General features: G+C 33.8%; 1 protein-coding gene across 3 annotated transcripts in view; it reads right to left on the bottom strand.

Moving 5' to 3' along the window:
- Nucleotides 1-799: 799 nt before the first annotated feature.
- The window catches only part of TOGARAM1 (TOG array regulator of axonemal microtubules 1), a 76,658-nt gene continuing 49,493 nt past the window's right edge, over nucleotides 800-27,964 (bottom strand). Inside the window, exons 12-21 of one of the 3 annotated variants that reach the window (XM_059914151.1) lie at nucleotides 26,051-26,204; nucleotides 20,908-21,013; nucleotides 20,371-20,606; nucleotides 19,806-19,964; nucleotides 16,843-16,969; nucleotides 15,545-15,621; nucleotides 6,405-6,594; nucleotides 4,606-4,825; nucleotides 2,558-2,644; nucleotides 800-1,940 (exon numbers count right to left, since the gene is read on the bottom strand). In XM_059914151.1, coding sequence (XP_059770134.1) covers nucleotides 1,687-1,940; nucleotides 2,558-2,644; nucleotides 4,606-4,825; nucleotides 6,405-6,594; nucleotides 15,545-15,621; nucleotides 16,843-16,969; nucleotides 19,806-19,964; nucleotides 20,371-20,606; nucleotides 20,908-21,013; nucleotides 26,051-26,204 — 1,610 coding nt within the window. In that variant the 3' untranslated portion in view covers nucleotides 800-1,686. Of the gene's footprint in view, nucleotides 1,941-2,557; nucleotides 2,645-4,605; nucleotides 4,826-6,404; nucleotides 6,595-15,502; nucleotides 15,622-16,842; nucleotides 16,970-19,488; nucleotides 19,610-19,805; nucleotides 19,965-20,370; nucleotides 20,607-20,907; nucleotides 21,014-26,050; nucleotides 26,205-27,964 lie in introns of those variants that run through there. The other 2 variants (XM_059914150.1, XM_059914152.1) reach the window with 2 other exon arrangements.

Raw genomic sequence — 27,964 nt, 5'->3', positions numbered from 1 at the left:
AATAATGATTTCAGCGTTACAACTGAAGTCAAAAGAATCTAAGCCAGGTGTTGGCAAACTATGCCAGAGGCCTGAGCCAAGAATTTTTTTACATTTTTAAAGGGCTGTAAAAAAACAAAAACAAAGAATATGCCAGAATCTGTGGCTTACAAAGCCAAAAATATTTATTTTCTGGTCCTTTACAGAAAATGTTTGCCAACTTTGGACCTAAATTATAGGAACATAATAAAATACATTTAGAAGAAAAGGAATTTTAAAAGTATGTATTTAATTATAAAACAGTGTATTTAAACAGAAAAAGTAGCCACATCTTTACTCTCCTTTCAGATTAGCTTCAAACTTTTTTTTTTTGCTTTTTTCCTCAGAAACTGCAGATAATACAAAGAATCACAATTTTAAAAGTAGCCAAATATCAATACATTAGAAAACTAGTCAGTGACACAGAAGTGAAAAAGAATGAAGGTAGTTCACAATTGTAATAAAGTGATCTTAGAGTAAACTACAACATAGAATCACAGAATTTTAGAGCAAAATGGAACCTTAAAAATCATCTAGTCCAGTCCTCACATTTTAGAGATGAGAAAATTGAGGCCTAAATCTGGCAAGTGACTTGCCCAAGGTCACAGAGTGAATTTTCTGTAAAGCTAGAACTATAACCCAGGTCTATTGTTAGGTCAATAGAGATAGGTCAATATTGTATCAAGTATAACAAGTGAAAATGATAGGTCAATATCATAATACATATTTTCCCCATTTTAACAAATACGGAGTTGGAAAAATAGGACACCTCTCACACATCTACAGAAATAAATCCTTTTATTTTATAACATTCCTTTTCTTTTTTAAGATGCATACAGTACTTGTTGCCCAAGAATTCTGAGAAAAGCTATAGAAGACCTGGCACTATATTTGAGAATTACACAACTGGGCAGCAAAATAACACCTTTATAAATGTCAGGACATATAGAAATAAAATTTAGTGTTTGCACACAAAAATAGGGAAATTACATTCAACACGTTTTCTTAAACGTGCATTTAAAATGTTTAAATGTTTTCTAAAACTTTGGTCGTCATGCTTTATTATAACTTGTTAAATTTCACAATTATATAGATGATTAAACCCAAATGGTAAGCAAATATATCACATTAACACAGCAGCAAAAGCAAGCTAATACTGCACAATCATATTAGCAGACTGATTTCAGAAATACATGTTTTTCACAAATAGCACACAAAACTTAGTTTGTGATAACATAGTTCAGTGACTTTTCTTCCACTTCATAAAATAAGGCTGAGTAATGAGCCATAGCAAAACATGATTACATAATAAAAAGTATATTTTTAATTAAAAGTCTAATTGTACATATAGGGCAACAAATTTCAGTTTCTATGAAATAGTGCAAATGAGCAGGACTTTTCTCAAAAATATTAAAATTGGATTCATTCCACATGCCTCAGATTTCATGAATATTAGATTATATTATTTTAGATTTTTGTGTGATGGGTGCAAGTGATAGGGTTGATATAGGACAGATGTGTACTCATAAGCTGCAAATAAAAATAGCTATTGACTTAATTTACGGGATGAGAAGTGCAGGCACTGAAAATCTAACTTTAAAAAACTTCCATTTGTCATCATGTAAACAGTTTTGTTCATCATATTTCATCAAAAATTCGTAATTCATTTCAAATTGGCATATCAAGCAATTCTTCTAAACTCTTTTTTATATGTGATGGTTGAGATGCAGCCTGATTTAACAGATTCTGACCCATCTGTGTAAAAAGTGCTTTTGATAATTTAGCTGTGGCTGTGCGTATATTTCCTCCAGCTCCAGGCAGCGAGCCACTATTTGTCATGTTCCCTAAGAGATGCCATAAAACAACCAACACTTTCTGTTCTGTGGCATGGGGCTTCCTTTGATAAAGTTCCGTAACAATATCTGAAACACAAAAATATGGTAAACAGTGAGGTTTAAAAAAAAAACAAATTCGAGTTCTGAGAATTAAAAAGCATATAAAATAAACTAAGCTTCTTCCCTATGCCATTTGCCCTGAAATGTTTGGTATCTTAAAAAAAAGTAAAGTCAGAAACTTTGCTCCCAAAGACTGGGATCTTCAGTATTAGAAATCTATATATGACAGGCAAAAGTAGTAAAGACAGAAACCAAACCAAAAATTCATCTCAGTTTTCCAAATGTAGTTAAATCAAGACATATACAGTTTTAACTCATGGACCTTTCATTAAATACATAATTTGAAATAGTATTTTCCATCTGTACCAATATTTGATTTTAATGTCTTTTTATTTATCCTGTTTACTTCTACTAACAAGAAGACTAAACACTTACTGGGGAAAAGAGGAATAAAATTCTTTTGAAGAAAATTTTTGGGTAAAAGTCTTAAAAGGTCCCCTTTTGGATCATTATACAATTTATTTCTACTTCTTGGATAATGATATTGAGTTTGGTAGCTATCCTAAAATTGAATTGAAATGTCCATCAGTTTATCCTTAGTCAATAAATTATTTCTTTAGAAATAACAATTTAAACATATTTACCAGCAAGCTTTTCGGTCATATCCTGTTTTGCCTTTCCATTTAAAAACTGGGCTTTTGTGCAAAATGGCTGTAGAAGTAAGTAATTATCTAAACAAAAAGAATAACACAGAGACACATGTTTAAAGAGTTACAAGATCTTATTTATTTTCCATTACATAGCATTGAAAGGAAAAAAAATCCATGCAAGTGAACGCAAATGTGTTAGAAAGATTTAATCTACATAGTTAAACACTTTTTAAAATTCTCTATAAAACCTTAACAGAGTAATATTCTTACAGCAAATGAGAAATAAAAATACCTCACAGAATATTAAAGGAGCTGTCATATGGTATAAAAAAGAGAAAGAACTGCCTATCTCCTAGGCATCTTATTCCAAATGATAGTACATAGGTTTATCAAAAAAAAAAAAAGAATTGAAATTTTGGGGATAGTTTTTACCTTTACTGATTTTTTTCAAATCTCTAATTTCATAGTTTCACAGGAAGTTGCAAAGACAGTACAGAGAGGTCTTGTGTACTTTCACCCAAATGTTACATCTTACATGATTATAGTACACATCTAAACAAGGAATCTGACATTGGTACAATATGTGTATATAATTCTAAGTCATTTTATCACATGTATAGATTTGTGAAACTATCAGTACAATTAAGATACAGAACTATTCTATGGGAACTATTCTATGGGAATGGGATTAGTGTCTTTATAAAAGAGGCCCCAAAGAGCTCCCTTGCCCCTTCCACCATGTGAGGACACAGCCAGAAGATGGCTATTTATAAACCAGGAAGAGGGCCCTCACTCAACACCAAATCTGCTGGTGCCTTGATCTTGGACTTCCCAGGCTCCAGAACTGTGAGAAATAAGTGTTTGTTGTTTTTAAGCCACCCAGGCTGTGGTAGTTTGTTTTAACTACCCGAAAAGACTAATACACTTGTGTAATGATTATGGTCTTAATTTGTATTTGCATTTCCCTAATGACTGGGGATGTTAAACATCTTTTCATGTGTTTACTTGCCATCCATATAAGTGTTTCTTCACATCTTTTGCCCATCTTCTAATTAGATTTTTTTTTAATGTTGAGTTTTAAGACTTCTTTATTTTTTATTTATTTATTTATTATTAATTAATTAATTAATTAATTTGTTTGTTTGTTCGTTTGCCGGGCCGTACCGCACGGCTTGCAGGATCTTAGTTCCCCGACCAGGGATCGAACCCAGGCCCCCTTACAGTGGAAGCACGGAGTCCTAATCACTGGACCGCCAGGGAATTCCCAAGAGTTTTTTATATATTCTAGATATGCGTATTTATCAGATATGTGGTTTGCAAATATTTCCTCCAAATCTGCAGTTTGTCTGGGAGGATAATTGGGATGATGACACAGAAGATGACTTGTCCAATTAGTTACAAGCTAAACTACAGAAATATGGTTCTAAGATGGAGACCTCATAGCATCCAGAACAAGTATGAAGCAACCTAAACTTGAACTGTTTACTAACTTCTAGGACAGAGAGCCCAGGATGGGACACTTAAAAAATATGTTTATTTCATTATCTGCTTGGATTTATTTTTGTTTTTGTAACACAAAAATAAATATTTTCATGTAAAAAAAATAAGGTCTTTTGCAAAGTAAATGTTTTACATTTTGATGAAGTCCAAGTTATGGACTTTTTTTGGATCATACTTTTTTTCTTTTTTTTCACCAAGCATAGGTCCTAAGGATTTTCTCATGTGTTCTGAAAGTTTTACAGTTAAATTTTACATTTAAATCTGTGATCCATTTTGAGTTAATTTTGTATCAGATATGAAGTTGAGGTAGAAAATAAGAATTGAAAAAGTCAAAAAGAAGGGAAGAGAAAGTCAATTTAATGGGATGGTATTTAATCACTAAAAATAATTAAAACTGTTACTGAGAAAATAAAAAAATTCTGTCACAACATTAATTGACAAAAATTTAACAGCTAGGTTTTCAGCATTATAGAAAATGTGTAGAATCAGAAAATACGAAAGTAAAGCCAAAATAATTTGAATGCCAAAGTAAGATTTCTTACCTACATGCTGACTCAGTGCCTGAACAACATTTGTGGCAGCAGCATAGATGCCTGGATTCTTGGAATTCAGATTGTTATCTACTATTGCTGGGATGAGCATGTTGATTATAGGAGATAAGTTGTCTCTAAGCAAAGGAATCATTTTGTGCATTGTTTCTAGAGCCACCAGGTTTACTTTACTATTGGAATCATGAAGTCGAGATTTAAAAGCATCAAAGATCTGGAAGTAAATTGGTAAATTATTTAAAGTGAAATAATGTTGATATCTATTATATTTAAATTCCTTATGACATTTCATAGTATTCATCCTACTAAAGGAGAAATGTACTATTTAAAAACACACACACATCTTACTTAACTTGAACTTAGATAATAGGAACTTTATAAAAATTTTGATGCTAAATCTAAGTGTCCAATCTTCTTATAGCAAAAAGAGAAGGCTTCAAACATCACCTAAAAAGACATCCTACTAAATTAAGGTTGAGAAATTTGGTTCAGTACACAGATAACTGATTTACTATAAATGTGATAAAAATGCTGTTTTCTGAAATGTGCAGGTTTAGCTAACTTTAAGAACTTAAGAAAACTTTCTATTCTTATCTCTATTGGTAACAGAAGTAGACATGTCCATTTTACTAAAGAGATTTAACCTAGTTTCAATTTAGGTTTCTTACGAGAATTTTAGATGCAATTTCAGAGTTAAGTTTTTATTATTACCTCTTAACCTGAGTACTTAAACAATTGTTCCTTGCTCTTCTAATTCTTAGCTTTCATAACTTCAAGATATAATAAAGTGAATGCTAAGCAATTCTTTACCTATATTAGGTGAGGGAAGAGCTATTCTGTGAAACCAAGACTATTAACTAATAATTCCTGATACATATAGATATAGATATATGAAAATTACTCAACAGATATCAGAAAATGTAACTTTCTGATTCCCATGACATGGTAACATGGTACTTTTCTTCTGAAAATTAAGAGACACCACCACTAGAATAGAGTTGTTATAGTATGTTTGCCAAATTTAATGAACCTAATACAAATTTAAAATGGAATTTAATGAATAAATTACTAATGGGATTAACTGAACTAAACTCTGATGAAGCATAAGTAATCTATACTCCGGTACCACTAACATTTATTAATTTACTACTGTCTCCCTTTCTATTGCTTCTTGTCTTCCTATACAAATTATAAAATATAAATATATATTTATAAATATATATTAACATAATATATAAAAACTAGCATACGCAGATTTCTAACCTACATATGAAAACTTTTATTATCTATTTCTTGGTAATATCAAGTCTCTTAAATGCCCTGGTTTTTAAAATACTTATTGATTCACTCAATTTTTTTTTTTTTTTTTTTTTTTGGGTCGTACCTCATGGCTTGCAGGGATCTCAGTTCCCCGACCAGGGATTGAACTCAGGCCATGGCAGTGAAAGCCCGGAATAATGACCATGAGGCCAACAAGGAACTCCCTCAGTCAACATATATTTACTGAATGCCAGGTTCTAAGAGCTCTGAGAATACAGAACTTTCAAGGAGTTATCATCTAGTGGGACGAGTCAAACAAATAAACTGCTATTTTCTTACCTTTTTCCTCAATTACTTTCAATTGTTCTAGAATGCTTTTAACATAGCAAAACCTAAGCAGTGCATTCTTCTCACTAAGTTTAACACTTTAAAGTAATATATATATAAAATATTAAGAAATAGGGCAACTTTTTATGCTAATGAACTTTATTAACCACAGATTGAAAATGAAAATTAATTTTGACAGTCCTTACCTTCACAATGTTTCCAACAACAAGCTCTTGATTGTTTTCAGTATCTGATAAAAGCTGCTTAATCCCATTAATACGATCACGAAAGTCTTTTGCATTTAATAAACCTGTTATGACTTTAATGTACTCAGCACTTTCTAAGGAATTGCGGGGAACTGATTTTCTGGTGATTTCACGAATTTCAGTTACCTCTCTAAAGCGAAAGAAAGGTAAAACACAAACACAATGAATAATTCTCACCATGTATTCATTTTTGAAAAATTCAAAAAATGACTTAACCCATAGCCACGATACCTGTGTTGGGGGTCCCTAATATCTCCCCTGGGTTTGGTGATTTGCTGGGAGAACTCAGGATTCAGCATGTAGCTTTACTCATGGTTAAGATTTATTACAGCAGAAGGATATAAAGCAAAATCAGCGAAGGGAAAAGGTACATGGGGTAAAAGTCTGAAGGAAACTAGATGGAAACTTCCAAGAGTCCTTTCCCCATGAAGTCACACAGTATAAACTTAATTCTTCCAGCAACAAACTGTGATAACACATATGAAATGTTGTCTACCAAAGAAGCTTATTAGAGGCTCTGTGCCCAGGATTTTTATGGGTAGTTGGTCATGGGTGGTCCTCTGCCTTGGACATACCAAAATTCCAGACTCCCAGAAGGATAGCAGGTCTTTAGCTTTAACCATACTGTTTGCCTAAATCATACAGGCACAGTAAATTACTCTTATGAAGTTAAAGAATGGGAGGGAAATCTTCCTGAAATTCTAGTTTCCAGATGCTAGCCAAAGGCTAACCTTACAAGCTGGCCTTTCCAAGGATATCAGTCTCAGGCCCGATATGTCAATCCTTTTCTGAAAAATAGCCACGTGAACATGCCTGGGAAAATTAGAATCTCAAGACCAGCGGGATTTACTATTTCAATGACTTAGTATTAGTAGCATAATGTTTTCCACTGCTATAAAGGAGTGACTCGGAACTCCCCTGGTGGTCCAGTAGTAAAGAATCCGCCTTCCAATGCAGGGGTCACGGTCGATCACTGGTAGGGGAACTAAGATCCCACATGCTGCGGGGGAACTAAGATCCCACATGCCGCAGGGCAACTAAGCCCGCTCGCCACAACTATTGAGCTTGCACGCCTCAACGTCAGAGCCCGTGTGCTGCAAACTACAGAGCCCATGCGCTCTGCAGCCCTCATGCCACAACTAGACAGAAGCCCACATGCCACAACTAGAGAGAAGCCCGAACACCGCAACGAAGAGACCACACACTGTAACAAAAGATCCCACATCCCTCAACGAAGATCCCATGTGCTGCAACTAAGATCCAATGCAACTAAAAAATAAGGAAAATAAATAAATATTAAAAAACAAAAACAAAAGTAAAAACATGTGTTGGCCTCTGAATCTTGGCTCTGGTACCTAACAGATCTGTGACTTTGCACATGTAAATTATGAGAAAAAATAAAAAAGGAGTGACAATGTGACAGATGATGATCCCTTTGAAATTAGAGTCATACAAATTGACAGGGCAAGGCACACCTTTAAAAGAACGACAACTACCGAGGACACGACATAAACTGGTTAGAGTCAAGGTCTTAAAGACAATGGTAACAATTTCCAGTTACCACCATTTGTTGGACTAGCAGTATTAAAATCGGCATTAAAGTCATCTTTTTTTTTTTTTTTTTTTGCTGCGCCACGTGTCTTAGGGGATCTTAGTTTCCCAACCAGGGACTGAACCCATGCCCTCAGAAGTGAAAGTGCCGAGTCCTAACCACTGGACTGCCAGGGAATTCCCTAAAGTCATCTTAAGAGCAATGATTAATGAATGGCTCAGAATCATCCTGAAAGTGGACTCAGGATGATGATTTTTTTTTTTTTTTTGGCCGCACCCTGCGGCATGGGGGATCTTCCCTGACCAGGGAAGGAAACTTCACCCCTTGCAGTGGAAGCACGTAGTCTTAATCACTGGACCACCAGGGAAATCCCAGGATGATGATTTAAAATGTAGAACCTAGATGTATTTATCCATTATTTTTAATTTGTTTACATAAATTAATCTGAGGTTAATCTGTGAGGTAATTAATTCTATACAATGAGAAAAACAGAATTAAATTTATATTTAAACTAAGAACTATATGATATATAAAAGTCAAATAACAGAAGAACACATCAAGAAGCCACTGAACTATTGAAACCTATCTTTAAAGATAGTTTTTTGTTGTTGTTGAAAACAGGATAGATTTGATAGTGAAATAACACTTAATATACTTCAGGGGGAAAAGATGGAATAACAGTCAAAAGGAGAAACTCACTAGGTATATTAACATTAATAAAATTTATAAAAAAGAGAAGACATTAAAAACGATCATAAATCATAGATGGAAAAATTCTCAAAAATATATTAGCAAACCGAATATAACAATACATTAAAAGAATTATAGACAATGACCCAAATAGGATTCATTCCAGGGATGCAAGGATGGTTCCACATCCACCAGTCAATCAATGTAATATATCACATTAACAACATGAAGGATAAAAATCATATAATCACCTCAATAGATGCAGAAAAAAGCATCTGGAAAATTCAACTTCCATTCACGATTAAAACTCTCCACAATTTGGGTATAGAGGGCACATAACTCAAGATAATAAAGGCCATATATGACAAGCCCACAACATCATACAACAGTGAAGGGTTGAAAGCTTTTCCTTTAATCTCAGGAACAAAACAGGGATGCCTACTCTTTCCATTCTTATTCAACATAGTATTGGAAGTCCAAGCCAGAACAATTAATCAAGAAAAAGAAATAAAAGGCATCCAAATTGGAAAGAAAGAAGTAAAATTATCTCTATTTCCAGATGTTATAATATTTTATATAAAAAAACTCTAAAGATGTCACCAAAAAATGTTAGAACTAATGAAAAATTCAGTAAGGTTGCAGGATACAAAATTCACATACAAAAATCAGTTGCATTTCTATATATTAACAACCAACTATCTGAAAAAGAAATTAAGAAAACCATCTCATTTATAAATGCATCAAAAAGAATAAAATACCTAGAAATAAATTTAACCAAGGAGGTGAAAGAGCTCCACACTCAAAATGAAAGAAATTGAAGAAGACACAAATAAATGGAAGACATTCCATGCTCATGGATTGGAAGAATTAAGATTATTAAAATGACCATACTACTCAAAGGCAATTTACAGATTCAATGCAATCCCTATCAAAATACCAATGGTATTTTTCACAAAATTAGAACAAATAATTCGAAAATTTGAATGGAACCACTAAAGCCCGATTAGCTAAAGCAATCTTGAGAAAGAACAAAACTGGAGGCATCATGCTTCCTGATTTCAAACTATATTGCAAAGCTGTAGTAATCAAAACAGTACGGTACTAGTATTAAGACAGACCCATAGATTAATGGAACAAAGTAGAGCCTAGAAATAAACACACAATTAATTTATGATATATGGTCAATTAATTTATGATAAAGGAACCAAGAATATACAATGGGAAAGGATAGTCTTTTAAATGGTGCTGCGAAAACCAAACAGCCACATGCAAAACAGTGCAACTGGACCCCTACTTTACACCATACACAAAAATCAACGCAAATGGGTTAAAGACTTGAATGTAAGACCTGAAACCATAAAACTCCTAGTAGAAAACATAGAGGATAAGCTCCTTGACATCGGTCTTGACAATGATTTTTTGGATTTTACAACAAAAGTAAGGCAACAAAAGTAAAAACAAACAAGTGGGACTACATCAAACTAAAGAGCTTCTGCGCAGCAAAAGAAACCATCAACAAAATTAAAATGCAACTTACAGAACGGGAGAAAATATTTGCAAATCATATATCTGATAAGGGGCTAATATCCAAAGTATAAGAGGCACTCATACAATTCAATGGCAAAAAAACAAACAACCTGATTAAAAAATAGGCAGAGGAACTGAGTAGACATTTTTCCAAAGAAGACACAAATGGCCAACAGGTACATGAAAAGGTGCTCAACATCATTGATCATCAGGGAAATGCAATCAAAACCACAGTGAGATATTATCTCACACCTGCTGGAATGGCTACTATCAAAAAGACAAGAAATAACAAGTATTGGTGAGGATGTGGAGAAAAGGGAACCCTGTGCACTCTTGGTGGGAATGTAAATTGGTGCAGCCACTATGGAAAATAGTATGAAGGTTCCTCAAAAAAATTAAAAATAGAACTACCATGAAAAACTCCAAGTGCGGGAAAGGGAGTGAGGCAGCCACTCACTGTTTTGGAAGATGACAACTGGGTGAGGAGGCCTCTAACTATGCCTCACCAGGGTCTTTAAAAAACAAAAACAAAAAAACTACCATATAATTCAGGAACTCCGTTTCTGATTAATATATCCTAAGGAAATGAAACCACTATCTCTAAAATACATCTGCACCCTCATGTTCACTGCAGCATTATTTACCATAGCCAAGACATGGAAACAACCTAAGTGTCCACTGACAGATGAATGAATAAAGAAAATGTGGTATATACATATACATTCAGCCCTAGAAAGCAGGGAAGTCTTGCTGCTTGTGACAACATGAATAGATCTTGAGGGCATTATGCTAAGTGAAATAAGTCAGAGAAAGACAAATACTGTATGATCTCACTTAAATCTAAAAAAACAAACTCATAGATACAGAGAACAGATTGGTGGTTGCCAGAGGCAGGGGTTAAAGGGTGGGCAAAATGGGTGAGGAGAGTCAAAAGATAAAAATTTCCAGTTGTAAGATAAATGAGTTCTGGAGATGTAAAGTACGGTATGGTGACAATAGTGTAGACTTGAAAGTTGCTAAGAGAGTAGGTCTTAAAATTTCTCAGCAAAAGAAAAAGAAATTGTAACTATGTGAGGTGATGGATGTTAACTAAATTTATTATTGTGGTAATCATTTCACAATATATTTACACATTAAATCATTATGCTGTATACCTTAAACTAATACAATGTTATATTTCAATTGTATCTCAATAAAATTGGGGAAAAAATGAATGAACATAGTTCATGGCAACATTATCAATTATACAATATATAGACTATTCAAAGCAAATATTACAATAATGTATTGTGGGGATTATAGTATGTAGAAGTTAAATGCATGACAAAAATAGCATAAAAGATGAACGGGGAGGAATGAAAGTATACTGTTGTAAAGTTCTTACATTATACCTATAGTAGTCTAATATTATTTGAAAGTAGACTATGAGAAGATAAAAATGTGTATTATAAAATATGTATATTACAAAGCCTAGATCAACCACTTAAAAAGAAAAAGAAATAAGGAGATAAATGGAATATAAAAACAAACACATACACATACCCCTCAATCAATTCAAAAGAAGGCAGGAAAAGAGGAAAAATGAAGCAGAAAATATAGGACAGAATGAAAAATAATATTAAGATGATAGGCCTAAACCCAACCATATGAACAATAACATCAAATATAAATGGTCAAACACCCCAATTAAAAGGCAGAGATTGTTAGATTGGATAAAAAAGCAAGACCTAATCATATACGATCCACAAAAAACATACTTTAAAAAAGATATACTAGGAAATGGAAGTGAAAACCATAAAAGAAAAAGAAAAAAAAGAAAATTTATTCTGGAACTTGATAACTGGGGATTTATAGCCAAGATTGAGAGGGTCAGTGGATGGAAGATTACTAAGAGTAGACATCAAGAGTAGGGGGTTTCTTGCTAAGCTGGTCTAACAAGATTTTTGCTGAAGACAAGCCAGATACTTACATATCAAAGGTGGAGGATGAGGAACCTGCTCAGATATCAAGGGTGATCAGGTATGAAGGGGTAGGAAGGAAATGACTTAGCAGGATTCTTAACTAAGACTAGCTTAGGCAGGCCAAAGACATGGCCCGAGGATGAGGCCTGGTGTAAAAGAGGGCTCAGAGGAGGCTGTCTAAAGTTTGTCAAAGAGAGAATCTTTGTCAAATAAGAAACCAGTTTACACCTACTTGGAAAATAACAAGCATTGATGAGGGTGTGGTGAAATTGGAACCCTCTTACTATTGCTGGTGGGACTGTAAAATGGATCCACTTTGGAAAACAGTCTGACAGTTCTTCAAAAGTTTAAACACAGTTATCATACTACCCAGCAATTCCACTCCTTATACCCAAGAGAATTGCAAACATGTCCACAACAAAACCCAAATATCCATCAACTAATGAATGGATAAACAAAATGTGGTGTATCCATACGATGGAATATTATTTAGTTGTAAAAACGAATGAGGTACCGATATATGCTACAACTTGGATGAAGCTTAAAAACATAATGCCAAGTCTAAGAAATCAGTCACAAAAGACCACATATCACATGATTCCATCTGTATGAAATGCCCAGAATATGCAAATCCACAGAAACAGAAAGCATATTGCCTAGGGCTTGGAATGGGAGGGTTGTAGGGAAATGATAGTGACTATTAATGAGCATGGGATTTCTTTTAGAGGTGATGAAAATGTTCTAAAATTGACTGTAATGATGGCTGCACAACTCAGTGAACATACAAAAAACATTAAATTGTATACTTTAAATAGGTGAATTATCTGTTATATGAATTACATCTCCACAACACTGTTATTAAAAAAAAAAGACATATCATGTAAACCATTACAATAAAATGGTTAATACTAGACAGAGTAGACTTCAGGAAAAAGAATATTATCAGAGATAAAGTGAGAGACTTCATAAGGATAAAAAGGTCGTTTCACCAAAAAGTCACAACTATCCTAAATACCTGAACATAAATAAGCACATTGCATCAAAATACATAAAGCAAAAAATGACAGAACTTAAAGTATAAATAAAAAAATCCACTACAGTTGGAGATATTAATACTCCTATCTTAGCAATTAATAGAACAAGTAGACAGAAAATCAGTTAGGGTATAGAAGACTTGAACAACAGCTATAGAAGGCCATACCCCATGCAGAGAAAACCCAGCACAGAGGAACTGAGGCCTTGGACATGGAGGTGAAGATGCCATGAGAGAAGAAGGGAGCTAAAGTGCAGTGAGAAAAGCGACCAACTGAAGAAAAGCAGGACTCTAGGAGGCAAGAAATGGGGTAAAAAGGGACTGCAGACTAATGAAGTCAATCAGACTGAGAAGGGTATTGAGGAGGAGAAAAGAGCTGAGGTGGCAGGTGAAATGAGGCCCTCATTGGTAAGGTACTGGAAGTAGGCCCTATTTACTGCATGAAGAAGTCAGCGATTTCCTCTAGAGTCCTCATAAATTAAATAATAATTCATTCTAAAATAATTAAAAGAAACATAAATACACATCTTCTCTCACATTTTGTTTTGAGACTTTCGCCCCACAGTGGTTTGGTCCTTCCAAGCTATAGAATAAAGTGGCATACACAGTCTCTGCTCTGGAAGCAACCTAGTTCCTATCGTATTTTATTTCCTCTAAAGAACTCTTTTAACATTTCTTGCAAAGCAAGTCTAATGTAAACAAATTCCCTCATTTTTCGTCTAAGCAAGCCTTTGTTTCTCTCACACTTTTTTTTTCTTCCAATTTTATTGAGATATAATTGATATACAGCACTGTGTAAGTTTAAGGTATACAGCATAATGATATGATTTGCATATCTCATGAAGTGATTATCACAATAAGTTTAGTTGCACCTAAAGAAACAGAAAAAAAATGTTTTTAATAAATAACTTTTTTCCTTGTGATGAGAACTCTTAGGATTTACTTTCATATATAACATACAGCCGCATTAATTATATTTATCATGTTGTACATTACACATCCCTCTGTGAAGTATACTTTGAAAAACAAAGGTCCAAAAGTCCATGGATTTTTATTTTTTGTAAAATTTATTATCCAAAGATACACAAATACAGAAAATATGAAAGATACCTATGTATCTACTCATATAATTTTTAAAGTAATGTTTAAAATATATTTTAAAACATACCAAAGAGGGGCTTCCCTGGTGGCGCAGTGGTTGAGAATCTGCCTGCCAATGCAGGGGACACGGGTTCGAGCCCTGGTCTGGGAAGATCCTACATGCCGCGGAGCCACTAGGCCCGTGAGCCACAACTACGGAGCCTGCGCGTCTGGAGCCTGTGCTCCCAACAAGAGAGGCCACGATAGTGAGAGGCCTGCGCACCACGATGAAGAGTGGCCCCCGCTTGCCGCAACTAGAGAAAGCCCTCGCACAGAAACGGAGACCCAACACAGCCAAAAATAAATAAAAAAAAAAAAAATACCAAAGAGATCATAATAATTCTGAAAGATTTTTAAAAGTTATATAATCAACCTATTAAATATTGCTAAATGGCTTAAACAGGTTATGCAATTACATATGTAATTATATTTATAAAAATTTTAAGAGTAGCTTTTTTTCCTGGTTGGTGATATTATAGGTGATTGGTTAAATTCTTTTTTTTTTTATTTTAAATTTTTATTAGAGTATAGTTGATTTACAATGTTGCATTAATTTCTGCTGTATAGAAAAGTTTATCAGTTATACATATACATATATCCACTCTTTTCACTTACTTTTTTTTTCTCTTATTTTTATTTTTTTGAATTTTATTTTTTATACAGCAGGTTCTTTTTGGTTATCTATTTTATACATATTACTGTATATATGTCAATCCCAATCTCCCAACTCACCCCACCAGCACCCTCCCCAGTTAAGTTCTTTTAATGTTTGTATTTTCTCAAGTTTTTCTCCCCCTTAACCATAATTATGTATTACTTTTATAATCAAGGGGGGAAAGTAAAGCCTATAAATTGAAAAAATTAATCAGAGTTGTCCAACACTGGCCGACTACTGACAAGTTCAATAATACTAAAGTTTTACTAATGTTTAGTTCACGTAAAAGCAAGTTGCTGTGAATATACAATTACCTTATTAAATCTAATTACCTCACACTTTCTAAGTCCTTACCAACTTTTAAAACTCCATTAAATTTTGACAAATACCCCTGGGATAGTTCATGAAAACATTCAAATACACTATCATTACTATTAGGGAGTAATTTCTGCAATAATGTGGACTAGCAAATGATTCTACCTTTCAGCTGAATTGAAAGCATCTCTAGAAACAGATGATGACCTTGTATTTCCAACACTGCCAGTATGAGATCGTCTTCCTTTTGCTGAAGGAGTGTCTAGTGGTATCTCTCCCAAACCCTATAAGAAAGGCAGTGTAATAAAAGTCTTAAAACTTGTAAAGTGAAAGAATGTGTACAATGGAATTTTCATAGCAGTCATTGTTGATCTCTTTTGGTTGAAAGCATTTTAATAATCTGCTATACTTGTGCTTTAAAGGGTTTCAGATATATAAACTATCTTGTAATTAGTAGTAAATTAACAAAATATGTACCCAACTACTAGGAAATGATATTGGCTTGGTAAAACTGTTTAAATGAAAAACTTAACATCTATGTTTTGTAACTACTCTTCTTCAAGCTTCAAATCTATACAGAAAATATGAACACATTATATAAACAATGAATTCCTATGCAACACTAGTATGAAAATAAACATTTTGAAAGAACTATTTAAAACCTCTTTTTTTTCCTGATACTTGTACTTGAAATAACTCACAGATATAATCTGCCTCATTTTAGTAAGATAATCTTTTTGCATGGTTATTTTGATAAATTCTATATGAATTAAGCTGAAATCTTTAATATCAATAGGAAGAAAAAAATGCTCTAAAATGTTTACCCCAATACATATTTGAAGTAGTATCCCTTCATAAATGAATCCTTTGCTTAAGCTTATCAGAGAGGAATAACATAAATTACCACAGAAAAATTCTACATTATTAAATTAAGCACATTTTTGCAAAAAATAATATGTAAACAGATTACTTTTTTATAAGACACTTTTCACATTTCATTTCACTTGATATTCCCTCAGTCACTCATTTTACAGACATTTTTGAATCCCCATTATCTGTCATGATATATAAGACATGGGGCTTCCACTCAAGGATCTCCTTATCAACACTCCACAGTGTGGTAGGAGCTCTAACGGTGGAACGTACAAGGTAAATAAAGTAGGAATCAACTGTAATAAACATCACTATCCTCATTTTATAAAAATAAAAATTCTGGGTTAAAGAAATGAAGTGATGTGCCTAAGATTATATAGTTGCTAATTCTGAGTTGTGATTCAAACCTGTCTTGTAATTCCAATAAACCACACTACATTCTACCAAATATCAAGCTTCTGTTCAATAAACATCTACTGACACTATGAATGTCTACTCAGTACTGCAGTTGTTGAAATGCTACTATTGGTTAACAGAAATAATCAAAGAAGTAATTATTTCTATCTTTTACCTTCCTCAGCAAATGAACTTTGTTTTTAAAGTTGTTTATAAAATAAACTTCTTCTACATACCTTTTGCCGTAAGCTTTTAACAGATTCCTTAATATATGGCAAATCTTTAGATGGGACATACTTTTCAAGCATTTTATCAAAGTTAGGATGACACATCATGAGGAAAAGCATCTTTCGGCCATAATACCTATGGATATTTAAGAAATATGTAAATAATTCTATAAATCTTAACAAGCTCAGTTTCTGTCCTTAGATACAATTTTTTTTTTCCAATAGAAAAAACCTATCAACATCAAGATTATCATCTCTATTTTAAATAAGCCATTGAAATGTAGTTACACTAACTGGATTAGAGAGTACAGTATTCTCTTGCCACCCATCTTTAAAAAAACATGGCTTCAAATCTTTTAGCTATGTGTCAGATCAGAGCCAAAAGCTCTGACTCTATTTTTCAGGCACCCGAGGGTCCATATCAAGGCTGGCATTTGGCAGAACTGTGAATTAAGAGAAGTGTGTCTTTGTCCTGAGCTCCTTGCCCGGTGACCTTTTGCTGTTCACCTGCTGGCCAGATGTTCTGGCCTGAGACAACCTTCCAAAGGTTCTGTATTTCTGACCCTCTCTCTTTTCTTTTTCCTGCCAAAACTTACCTGGGTTTCAATTCTTCAAAAACCTATTCTTTGCTACTTAAAATACAACCAAAGTTAGTTGGTAAATCGTGGCTGATATATTAATGAATGTCTAATGTTCTCCAAACTAGGTTTTTTATGCTATATGAATTTTAAAATAATTCTTTTAGGATAATACCTTAAGCCAAGATATCATTCTAATGGTAAATGATATGGTGGAAGTGCATACTGGAGATATTTTTGGATGGGGTGGTCAGTATAGTACCTCATAATAAAAATACATTATTATTCTTCAAGGAGGCTTGGCCCTAAAATAATTACAGTTATACTTTTACCTACAACTTGGAATTATGACACTAGAAGAACCAGGGAAGGCAAGGCTTTTGTGGGGGAGATGAATAGGATGATCTCAGCATCATTTATATCAACCAGACTCCTTCAAATGTAATGAAATTACAGAAAGGGAGGTAATAACAGAGAATAAAAATTACTTTTCTTGCCCCACAACCAGAATAAGGTCAACACCCGGATAAGTAGCTCCTAATCAGTTATAGTTTCAAAGGTGACTCTAAAGTTTATCCCAGAATGTTAAGGACTGTAGGTCTATCATAGGCCTTAATGATATGGGAATGGCTAAAGCAAACAAGTAAACAAAAGGGACACAAAGTGTAAGAAATACTAAAACTGGAAAGTTGTAATAATTTTGTAATTTTAAAATTTCAAATAAGAATCTAAGAAATGACAAAATGGATTAGAAAAATTACTATGCCATTAAGGAAAGGTTAAGATGTACACAAAACAACTATTGTAAATTTTATTTTGTTCCTAACTAGTCTATTATGATCCAGCCCTCCTAAGTTGTTTTGAACTTTACTGTAGTATGCAGAACTTCTAAAATGGTTCCCCCAAAGATGTCCTGCTCTAATTCCTAAAATTTATGAATATGATGAGATATAACTTCCAGGATTATGTTAGATGGTACAGTTGACTTTTAAGATAGGGGAATTATCTGGGTGAACCTAATCTAATCACATGAACCCTTAAATGCAGAGAACTTTCTGTGGCTGGTAGAAGAAAAAGAAGTCAAAGAGATTCCAAGCATGAGAGGGATTCAACTTGCTGCTGCTGGCTTGAAGATGGAGTGGGTTGAGTGGGTTGTGTGAGAAGGAATTCAGGTGGCCTTAAGGGAGCTGAGAGAGGACCCTGGCTGACAGCCAGCAAGGAAACAGGGACCTCAGTCCTATAATCACAAGAAACTGAATTTGGTCAAAAACCTGAATGAGTTTGTAAGCAGATTCGTCTATAGAGCCTCTAGATAAGAGCCCAGCAGTGTTATTACCTTGATTTCAGCCTTGTGAAACCCTAAGCAGAGACCCCAGTTGAGCATGCCAGACTCCTAACCTAAGAACGGTAAGCTAAAAAAATCTGTGTTTTTAAAAAATCTGTGTTTTTAGAAATCTAAAATCACTATGTTTGTGGTTATTTGCTATGCAGCAACAGAAAATGAATATATTTACTTTCTATGTTAGCTTTTGGCATAATGGCTTCCACAAGATTAACTGTAGTTACCTAAAGTACTGAATATCTTTGCCTTAAAATGTTAAAAGTTTGATATCCTTCTTTACTTTTTAGTCTCCATGAAGTCAGGATCCTACCTTCTTCCTTTAATCTATGTTCATATATAACTGCCATAATTTTTAGATTTTGTATGGGACATTATAAATATCTGGTCCAACCTTACTAATTTGATAGACAAGGAAACAGAGGCTAACAGAGGTTAAGTAACTTGCTTAGGGCAGACAGTGACTGGAGCTAGGAGTTGAACCTAGGCTTCTGACTACTTCCAAACCTCTGTCAGCACTACAGCTAGAGTATCATCCACATCTTAATTATTTTGTTATCTTTCTCTGACTGTGCTTAACCTTCATAAAACTGTTCTTCAAGTACAGACAGCAATCAGAAATTCATGGAATTTTCTAAGTGAACGTATCTCATGTTATCCATTTTGCTTCCTGTATTTTTCCTTGATTTTACCTGGCTACTTGGAAAATATATCATTTTCCCCTAAATGCATTACCTTACATTTGCCCACAGTGAAGTTCTTCAGCCACTTTTCTGCCCACTCATACAGTCTTGTGCCGTTTTCATGCAGATCATCCCTGTGACACGGCATCTCACTACCCAGAAGTATGTAGTGTCATCTGTAAATTTGGAGAATTCACTGTGCACTCCCTCAAGACCATTTACAAATTGGTTAAATACAATCATCCCCCAGCGCTAATCCCTGGGGAATCCCACTTTTCCATTTGGAAAAATGTTCATTCTTCTTTAGCCTTTGTTTCTACATTTAAGCCCTTATAGTAAGAGATTCAGCAAATACTATTAGCAGCTACTCACCTGGTTTCTGGTGAGCTGTCCTGAGCAAATTTAGCAGCAGCTGGTAATATACGGTCAGCCATATCCTTTGTTCCAGATAAAATACGTTCTGGTTCCATAAATTTTACTACGTCTGATAAGTGCTGGGCTGCACATCTTCTTACCGCAATGTGTAAATGGCTACAGGGAAATGTGGTCAATTAAAATAGAGTTGATGTATAAACAATTTTTCAAAGATATACCTTAAAAGTCAGATGATTACTCTTAAGCCTCAACAATCATCCTTGCAGGCTAAAATGACAAATTATTTGCATTAGCTATCCCTCTCCAAGAAGTTAAAAACAAAACTCATAATCACTGACATTTATTTAGCTCCAGATGTAGGAATGTAAGTAACTTTAGAATAACAATATTATTATCCTCTGTATGCTTAGTACCTAATATGATTTTTATCACATAGGAATTATTTAATACATGTTTTTTGACTAAAATAACATTGAAATTTGCTTGTTTTTTTTCTATACCCCAGATAACAAGCAACTGTATTTTTAGTTTAAGGACATGTCCAGATTATTTTGAACATTACCTTTGTCCTCCGTTGATAAGAGAAACAACCGCACGTGCAGGGGTTACATTAGTGATCATAGCTCTCAATGCCTTGTCAACATCTTCTCTTATAAATGTATTTGATTCTCCTGATTTATGCAACAAAACTTTTACTGTATTATCTAGTTCTTGATCCATGCTCTTTTTCAGGTAAGTGAAAAGATCACTTAAACAAACCACAGCAGCACGAGAAACTCCAGAGCGTAAATTTTTCACCTAAAAAAAATTTCCAAAATGTACATTTTGCTGAAATTCTGAAAGAAAATCAGTAATAATGACTTTGAAACCAAATTTACTATCAAAGTAATGTGCTTTAAATATGTATTATATTATTTCCTAAAAAAAATCAACATTTTATAAATTTTTTCAAATGTGGCAAAGTAAGGCATGAGTTACTTTACATACAAGCCTACTGATTTCATTTAGTACAGCTTTTCTTTTTTAAGGTCAAATAAATGTGGTGTATTTATACTTTGTTATTCAAACAATCCTTAACTCAGCTGAAAAATAGGATTACCTCTTGAACTACTGCAAAACTTGTTTCATGCAACTTTGTGTTTAATATTTCAGAATGAAAAGCAGCTAAGCATCTAATAAAGTTCAGTCCCTCAATTTTCTTCTCCCTATGGGAAAAAGAAAGAAACAACAAAATCATGCATTAAATGGGGCTCAACTGGAACAGGATCTCAGATTTCTTCTTTTGTGTGTATGGAATACTGCCAACGAGGAGACTCTGAGTATTTTCCCTTATCATGTAGGAAGCTCAAATAAAAAGATATGGAAAGTTTTGTTCACTCCTATAGTTCTCTTTCATGATTCAGAACACCTTTTAAGAGCCAAAACCACTATTGACAGTCAAACTAAGTTCATGCTTTGTAAATAAAAAGGAACATTTCTCCACCAGTAAGAATGTCATATTCGTTTTAGAGAACAGAAGGGAAAGGAATGGCAAATAAAATGTGAGGGAATCAGTAAAACAAAAATGGAAGGAGATTAAGTAACTACGTATTACTTTGTTCGTGAGTATATAATCCAAGTGCAGAAAACCATCAACAGATGTTTCTGGAACTTGTATTTCTTTTTCATTATTTACCTAATGAGCCAGATGAAGGGTAGGTGAATACTAACAACAAGAGGGTAGATTCAAGTGGGATTGGGATATAACATTTTAAACTTGATGGTTTCCATCTTATATGTTTGAAAAATGTAAGCTGAGTTTCCTTAGTTGGTAATATTGATGGTGGTTATTTTTCTAAGCATTTAAATCCACTGAATAAGTTATGGAAAATAGGGAGAAAAGACCTAAGATTCCAAGGTGGCAAGAGTAAACCTATTTCATAGCTGTCTGGTTCAATATTTTCATTTTTTGGTTAAGCATAAAACTGTTACAGTTACCGTTCAGATGCATAAACAACCAGATTCTGTACACAAAGTAAATAACAGAAATTGGAGTTAAGAGAGAGGAAAGCAGAAAAAGAAATTAAGAAACAGTGGCTGAAATTTTTTGATCAAAGCTATAAATTCTCAGATCCAAGAACAAATCCTAAAAAGGATAACCATAATAAACACAAAATGGAACATCATTATCAAATTACTAAAAAGAGTGTTGAAGGGAATATTCTTAAAAGCAGCCATAGAAAAAACGGCAAATTACATGCAGGAGAACAAGGATAACAATGATAAAATACTTTAGCTCAGAAATATGCAAGCCAGAAACCCACTGAACAAAATTTAAGTGCTAAAAAGAAACCGACAAAAAATCAACTTAATTTAAGGAGGAATACACAAATCTTAAACTATAGTTGGAGATTGCAAAAGCTCAGTAACTGATGGAACAAATAAACAGGAAATCAGTAAGGATACAGAAAACTTAACACTATCAACCACTACCAACCAACTTGATCTTCTTAACCTTTATAGAACACTACAAACAACTTCAGAATGCAGATTCTTTTCAAGTTCGTGTGAAACATGCATCTGCATGGTTTTGACATCAGGGTATACTGGTTTCAAAGAATGAGATGGGAAGTATACCAGCCTCTTCAATGTTCTAGAAGTTTGTATAGAACTGATTTCTTTCCTAAATGTTTGGTATAATTCACTAGTGAAACCATCCAAGCATGGAGTTTTCTTTGTGGGAAAGAAACTCAAATTCAATTTCCTCAATAGATATTGGGTTATATAGATTATCTACTTCTTTTTGAGTGAGTTTTGGTAGATTCTGTCTTTCAAGGAATCTGTGCATTTCACTAAGTTGCCCAATTTATGGGCATAAAGCTGTTTATCATATTCCTTTATTATTTGTTTAATAGCTGTATGATCAGTAGTGACGTTCCTTCTCTCATTCCTGATGTAGTAATCTGTTTCTTCTCTTTTTTCTTCATCAGTCTGACTAGAGGTTTATCAATTTTATTTATCTTCTCCAAGAGCCTGCTTTTGCTTTCATTTATATCCTCTATTGTTTGTTTTCTATTTCACTGATTTCCATTATGTTGTTTATTATTTTCTTTTTTTTTTTGTTATTTTGGGCTTCATTTGTTCTTCTGTTTCAGTTTAAGATGAAAGCTGAGGTCACTGATATAATGTTTCATTCTTAATTTCATTAAATTCAAAATACTTTCTAATTTCCCTTATGATTTCTTCTTACAGCCATTGGTGATTTATAAGTATGTTCCTTAGTTTCCAAATATTAAGAGATTTTACAGGTATGTGTTCCTAACTTCTAATTTAATTCCACTGTGGTCAGAGAATAAAATTTGTATAATCTGAAACCTTTTAAATTACTTGTTTTATGTTCCAGAATATGGTCTTTCTTGGTAAATGTTCCTTGCAGACTTGAAAAGAATGTGAATTCTGTTGTTTTAGGTGGAGTGTTCTATAAATGTCAATCAGGTCAAGTTGAAAGTCTTCTATATCCTTACTAATTTTCTTTCTACTAGTTTTATCAATTAATGAGAGGATTGTTTGAGTTCCAACTATAATTGTGGATTTGTTTATTTTTCTTTGCAGTTCTACCAGTTTTTGCTTAATGTATTTTGAAGCTCCATTATATGGTAATATAATATATATAATATTATATTATATAATAGAATATGGTTCAGGATTGCCATGTCTTCTTGATGAATTAACTCCCTTATCAATATAAAATGGCCCCCTTTATTCGTGATGTGATAGAATCCTAAGATGGCACCTTGATTCCTGTCCCAGGTGTACATGTCCTGAATAATACTCTCCTCTTGAGGGTGAATATGATGGGATATCAGTTCTCTCAATCATGTTACATTATACAACAAAAGGGATTTTGCAAGTTGTCCTACAGCTCACTGATCCTCTGTTCATGTCTTTCCTCCAGCTTCTTTAACACATGGATTAGAATTTTAACTATAGTTATAACATATAACGTCTTTGTCTACTAATTCTATCATCTATATCATTTTTGGATTAGTTTCAATTGTTTGCTTTTTTTCCTTTTCATTATGGGTTGTATTTTCCTGCTTCTTTGCATGCCTGGTAATTTTTTATTGGATGCCAGGCATTGTGAATTTTTATCTTAGATATTTTTGTTTTCCTATAAATATTTTTGGGCTTCATTATGAGATATAGTTAAGTTACTTGGAAAGTCTGATCCTTTCAGGCCTTGCTTTTATGCTTTGTTTGGAGAAACAAAACTAGTCTTTAGCCTAGGGCTTATTCATTCCATAGATGAAGCAAAACTCTCCTGAGTATTCTACCAATGCCATGTGAATTATAAGGTTTTCCACTCTGCCGGTGGGGAGAGAAAGTATTCTTGGCCTTGTATACGTCCCAGGGAACGTTCTTTGTAACTTCTATGCGTGGTCCTTGTTCTGGTTTCACAAGCATGCCTTGACCAAATACTCAGCTAAACATTTGAGAATAATCCTCTGAAGGTTCTTAGAGTTCTTCAAGGAACTGTATCCTCCTCTAGCATTCTGCCCTGCAAGCTCTAGCTATCTTGGCCTCCCCAAACTCCCAGCTCCATCTCTATCTCTGCTGGTATCTACATGGTTTTCCCCTCCCTAAGCTGTGCAGGAAGTTAGCAAGGGCTCACCTTGTTTGTTTCTCAGGGATCACTGTCTTTCACTACCTGGTTAACAATATTCTGAAAACCATTGTTTCATATATTTTGTATTATTTCTTTAGTTCTTTCTGATGTGAAGGCAAATCTAATGCCTGTTAATCCATCTTGGCAGGAAATGGAATTTCAAGAGTTCTATTTTGGCCATGTTAAATTTAAGATGTCTATTGGCATCCAAGTGGAAGTCAAGGAGGCAGTTGGATTACAAGTCTAGAGCTCAAGAAGATACCAGGGATTCAGATATGCATTTATGAGAAATCAGAGTACGGATAGAATTTAAAGCTATCGAACTGAATGAGATCATTTAAGAAAGGGGTTGGCAAACTATGGCTCACAGACCAAATCTAGCCCCATCAGAGTTTACTTCTATAAGTAAAATTGTTATAAGTAAAGTTCACTGAAACACAACCGTGCCCATTTGTTTTCATACTGTCTAAGGCTGATTTTGCACTATAACAGCAAAGTTGAGTAGCTGCAACAGAGACAAGTGGCCTGCAAAGCCTAAAATATTTTACTATCTGGCTCTTTATAGGGAAAGATTGCCAGCCTGGATCTATGGAATGAATGTAGATAGAGAACGCCAGTGGATTAAATTCTGGAGCACTCCTCAATTTTGAAATCAAACAGAAGAGCAGGAACCATTAAGTACTGAAGCAGGAAAAGAACCAAGAGTCTCAATTTTTTCCAGGGTGAAATGAAAAAAAGCGTATGAAGAAGGGAGTGTCAACTGTGTCAAATGATGATGAGAGGCTAAGTACGATGAGGACTAATAAGTGACCAGTGTTTAGCAAATGGTCACTTTTGCAGTTTTAGTGAAGTGGTGGTCACGGTGGGGAGGGTTGAAAGCCAATTAAAGAAGGTTGAGAAGAGAACATGAGGTGAAAAAGCAGACACAATGAATTAGCCTTTTTGAGGACTTTTGCTAAAAAGGGGGGAGAAAAGAAATGTGAAAATGTGAAGAAGATGTGCAGCTTAGGAAGGATTTTTAAAAACAGTAAATATTATGGCACATTTTTATGTTGATGAATATGAATCTAGAAAAGAAGCAAAACTGATGATGAGGTATAGGGTGCGGATGGAGAGAGAGACTGAAGGAATAGGGGAGGATATGGTACAAGGGGAGCCAAGAGATGTTCCAGCTGAAGCAAGTGGAATGCCACTGTCTTTTTTTTTTCCCTTGAGTTATTGGCTGGGCTGGCTGGGTGGCTGCTGTAGCTGTGGTAGGAACAGATAAGTATTTTCAGGATTTTTATAGGATATATTTCACAGAGAAACACTTGGAGAAATGATGAGATTTATACTTAATACCAAAAGATTTGCATAATCCATAATAAAGCTAACTATGTCCTTATGGTATGTAAGTTATAACATAACTGGTAATACAGTGTTATTAGGACCAGAGTTCAGCTACATTAATAAGTTGGAAAATACTCAGACTGCCTAAGAACTAAAATAATCATTCCTAAGACTATTTTAATAGGAAATGTTTCAAGGTTTCTAAAAATAAATTTTCAGAAAACTTTCAGAACTCAGCTTAGTTTTAAGTTAAGGATGGTGAACTCACCAATCCTCATCAGCTAAAAGCCTCAGAGCTTCTGTCAGTGCTACTTCTGGTTTGGAAAATGGCCGTAGTTCTGATGAATCCATTATTTCTGGACTATGAGTGACAGAAGGCAACCTTTCTTTATACTGTGGAATGGCTCCAGGAGATGCTTCATCTAAAACAAAGAAACATACTAAATAAAGCATTGAATAACTCTGATACAAAGGGGTACAAATAATATTCTGACCATAGACTCTATGAATATTTCTTATAGAAACTAGTAACTATTAGTTTAGTCTCCAACAAAATTGTCATACCTGGATACCAAAGCTATTTAAAACTATACTTTTTATACACAAAATTATTAAATTACATTAACTGTAAGTATATAAGTGGTTTTGCAGTCATGAGTCATATAACAAAGTCTAGCTTTAAGAGCTAAAAGTCAGTAAGAAGCATATGATCCCATTTTGTAAAAACATGTGGATATATACCTGTTTTACTATACAACCGATAACAGAAATGAAGCTTTGTGATAACTGTATATAAATTACCAATTTTTGCTATTGTTATTGAATTAATGGTATACTAAAAATCCTAAGACCATGTGTAGTAACATGGTCGATGTTTCTTCCATAATCAAACATTTACTTTCCATTTTCCAGATGTAAGGCATTGCCCTAGATATTGGGGAAACAAATCATTTGAGTGCTCAGGGTAATACCTTGAGGGCACTGCATAATGTAAGACACATGCAGTGAAGGTGTTAGAACGGAACAGACCAAAAAGATAAAACAGAATGTGTAATGGCTTTTGTAAATGGGTAAAGATTATTTTTTCATGTTAAGAGATATTTTTAAAAAGGTAATATTAAGCACTAGAAAACGACTATAATAAAAGTTATTTATCAACCATGCTGTTCTTAAGAAAAGCTACATGAAACACATGAGATACACAAATATAAGAAATTATACTTGATGCTGTATATTAATTACATATTCAGATGCAATTAAAATCCAAAGGCAACAAGATATTAATGATATTAGTTAAAATTTATTAAATACTTTGTGTTAGATGTTGTGATAAATGCTTTACAAACTTTACTACATTTAATTCTCTCAACAAAGGTGAGATGGATATTCTCATTATCTCTAATTCGCAACCGAGAAAATAACTGAGTTTTACAGAGGCTAAGAAATGTATTCAAGGTCTCAATGCTAATGAGTGGCAAAGGCAGGATTTTCATCTAGGTCTACTATCACCCTAGATTTTATACAAAGAGGTCTAAGACAGAATCCCTGCTTTCCAAACTTTATCACATACCTGATGAGAAGAGACATGCAAAAAGATGAATATGGTATTCTGGATTACTGTAGCGATAAATTTGTACCAGTTTTTGTTAGAGTAAATCACATATGAAGAAAATTATATGACAATTAATGAATATGATAAATAGACATCATTAAATTTTTTTGATGATTCAGGTGCACCCTCATTAGGTTTCATATGTAAGACTGACATGTATTAAAAAAAAAAAACCCAAAAAACCCAACTTTGGAATTTTACAATCCAGAAAGAATAGCAAATACAAAATAGCACTACTAACCGTCATTTATTGACATCTTGCCTGCATTGTGCTAAGTGCTTCACTTACATTATCCCATTTGATTCATTCAACAACCCTGTGTGATGGTTACTATTATTGCTACATTACAGGTGAAGAAACTGTTGCTAAAGTTTTAAGGATTCCCTCTCTATATCTACTCCACCTCCATTCTCATGAGAGAATAATTCATTAGGAAGAGATGCAGATAAACACCAAGTTATCAACCTTGGGGTTATACCACTATTTCTACTGTTTTTACCTGAAAAAAGTGAAAAAAAACAAAACAAATACTACTCTGGAAAAGGAGGTGTACAGAGTATCAATCTAAA

The sequence above is a fragment of the Balaenoptera ricei genome, chromosome 2, assembly GCF_028023285.1.
Source record: "Balaenoptera ricei isolate mBalRic1 chromosome 2, mBalRic1.hap2, whole genome shotgun sequence".
NCBI classification, from domain to species: domain Eukaryota; kingdom Metazoa; phylum Chordata; class Mammalia; order Artiodactyla; family Balaenopteridae; genus Balaenoptera; species Balaenoptera ricei.
The sequence above is the reverse complement of the archived record's forward strand: the minus strand, read 5'-3'. Positions and strand labels throughout refer to the sequence as shown.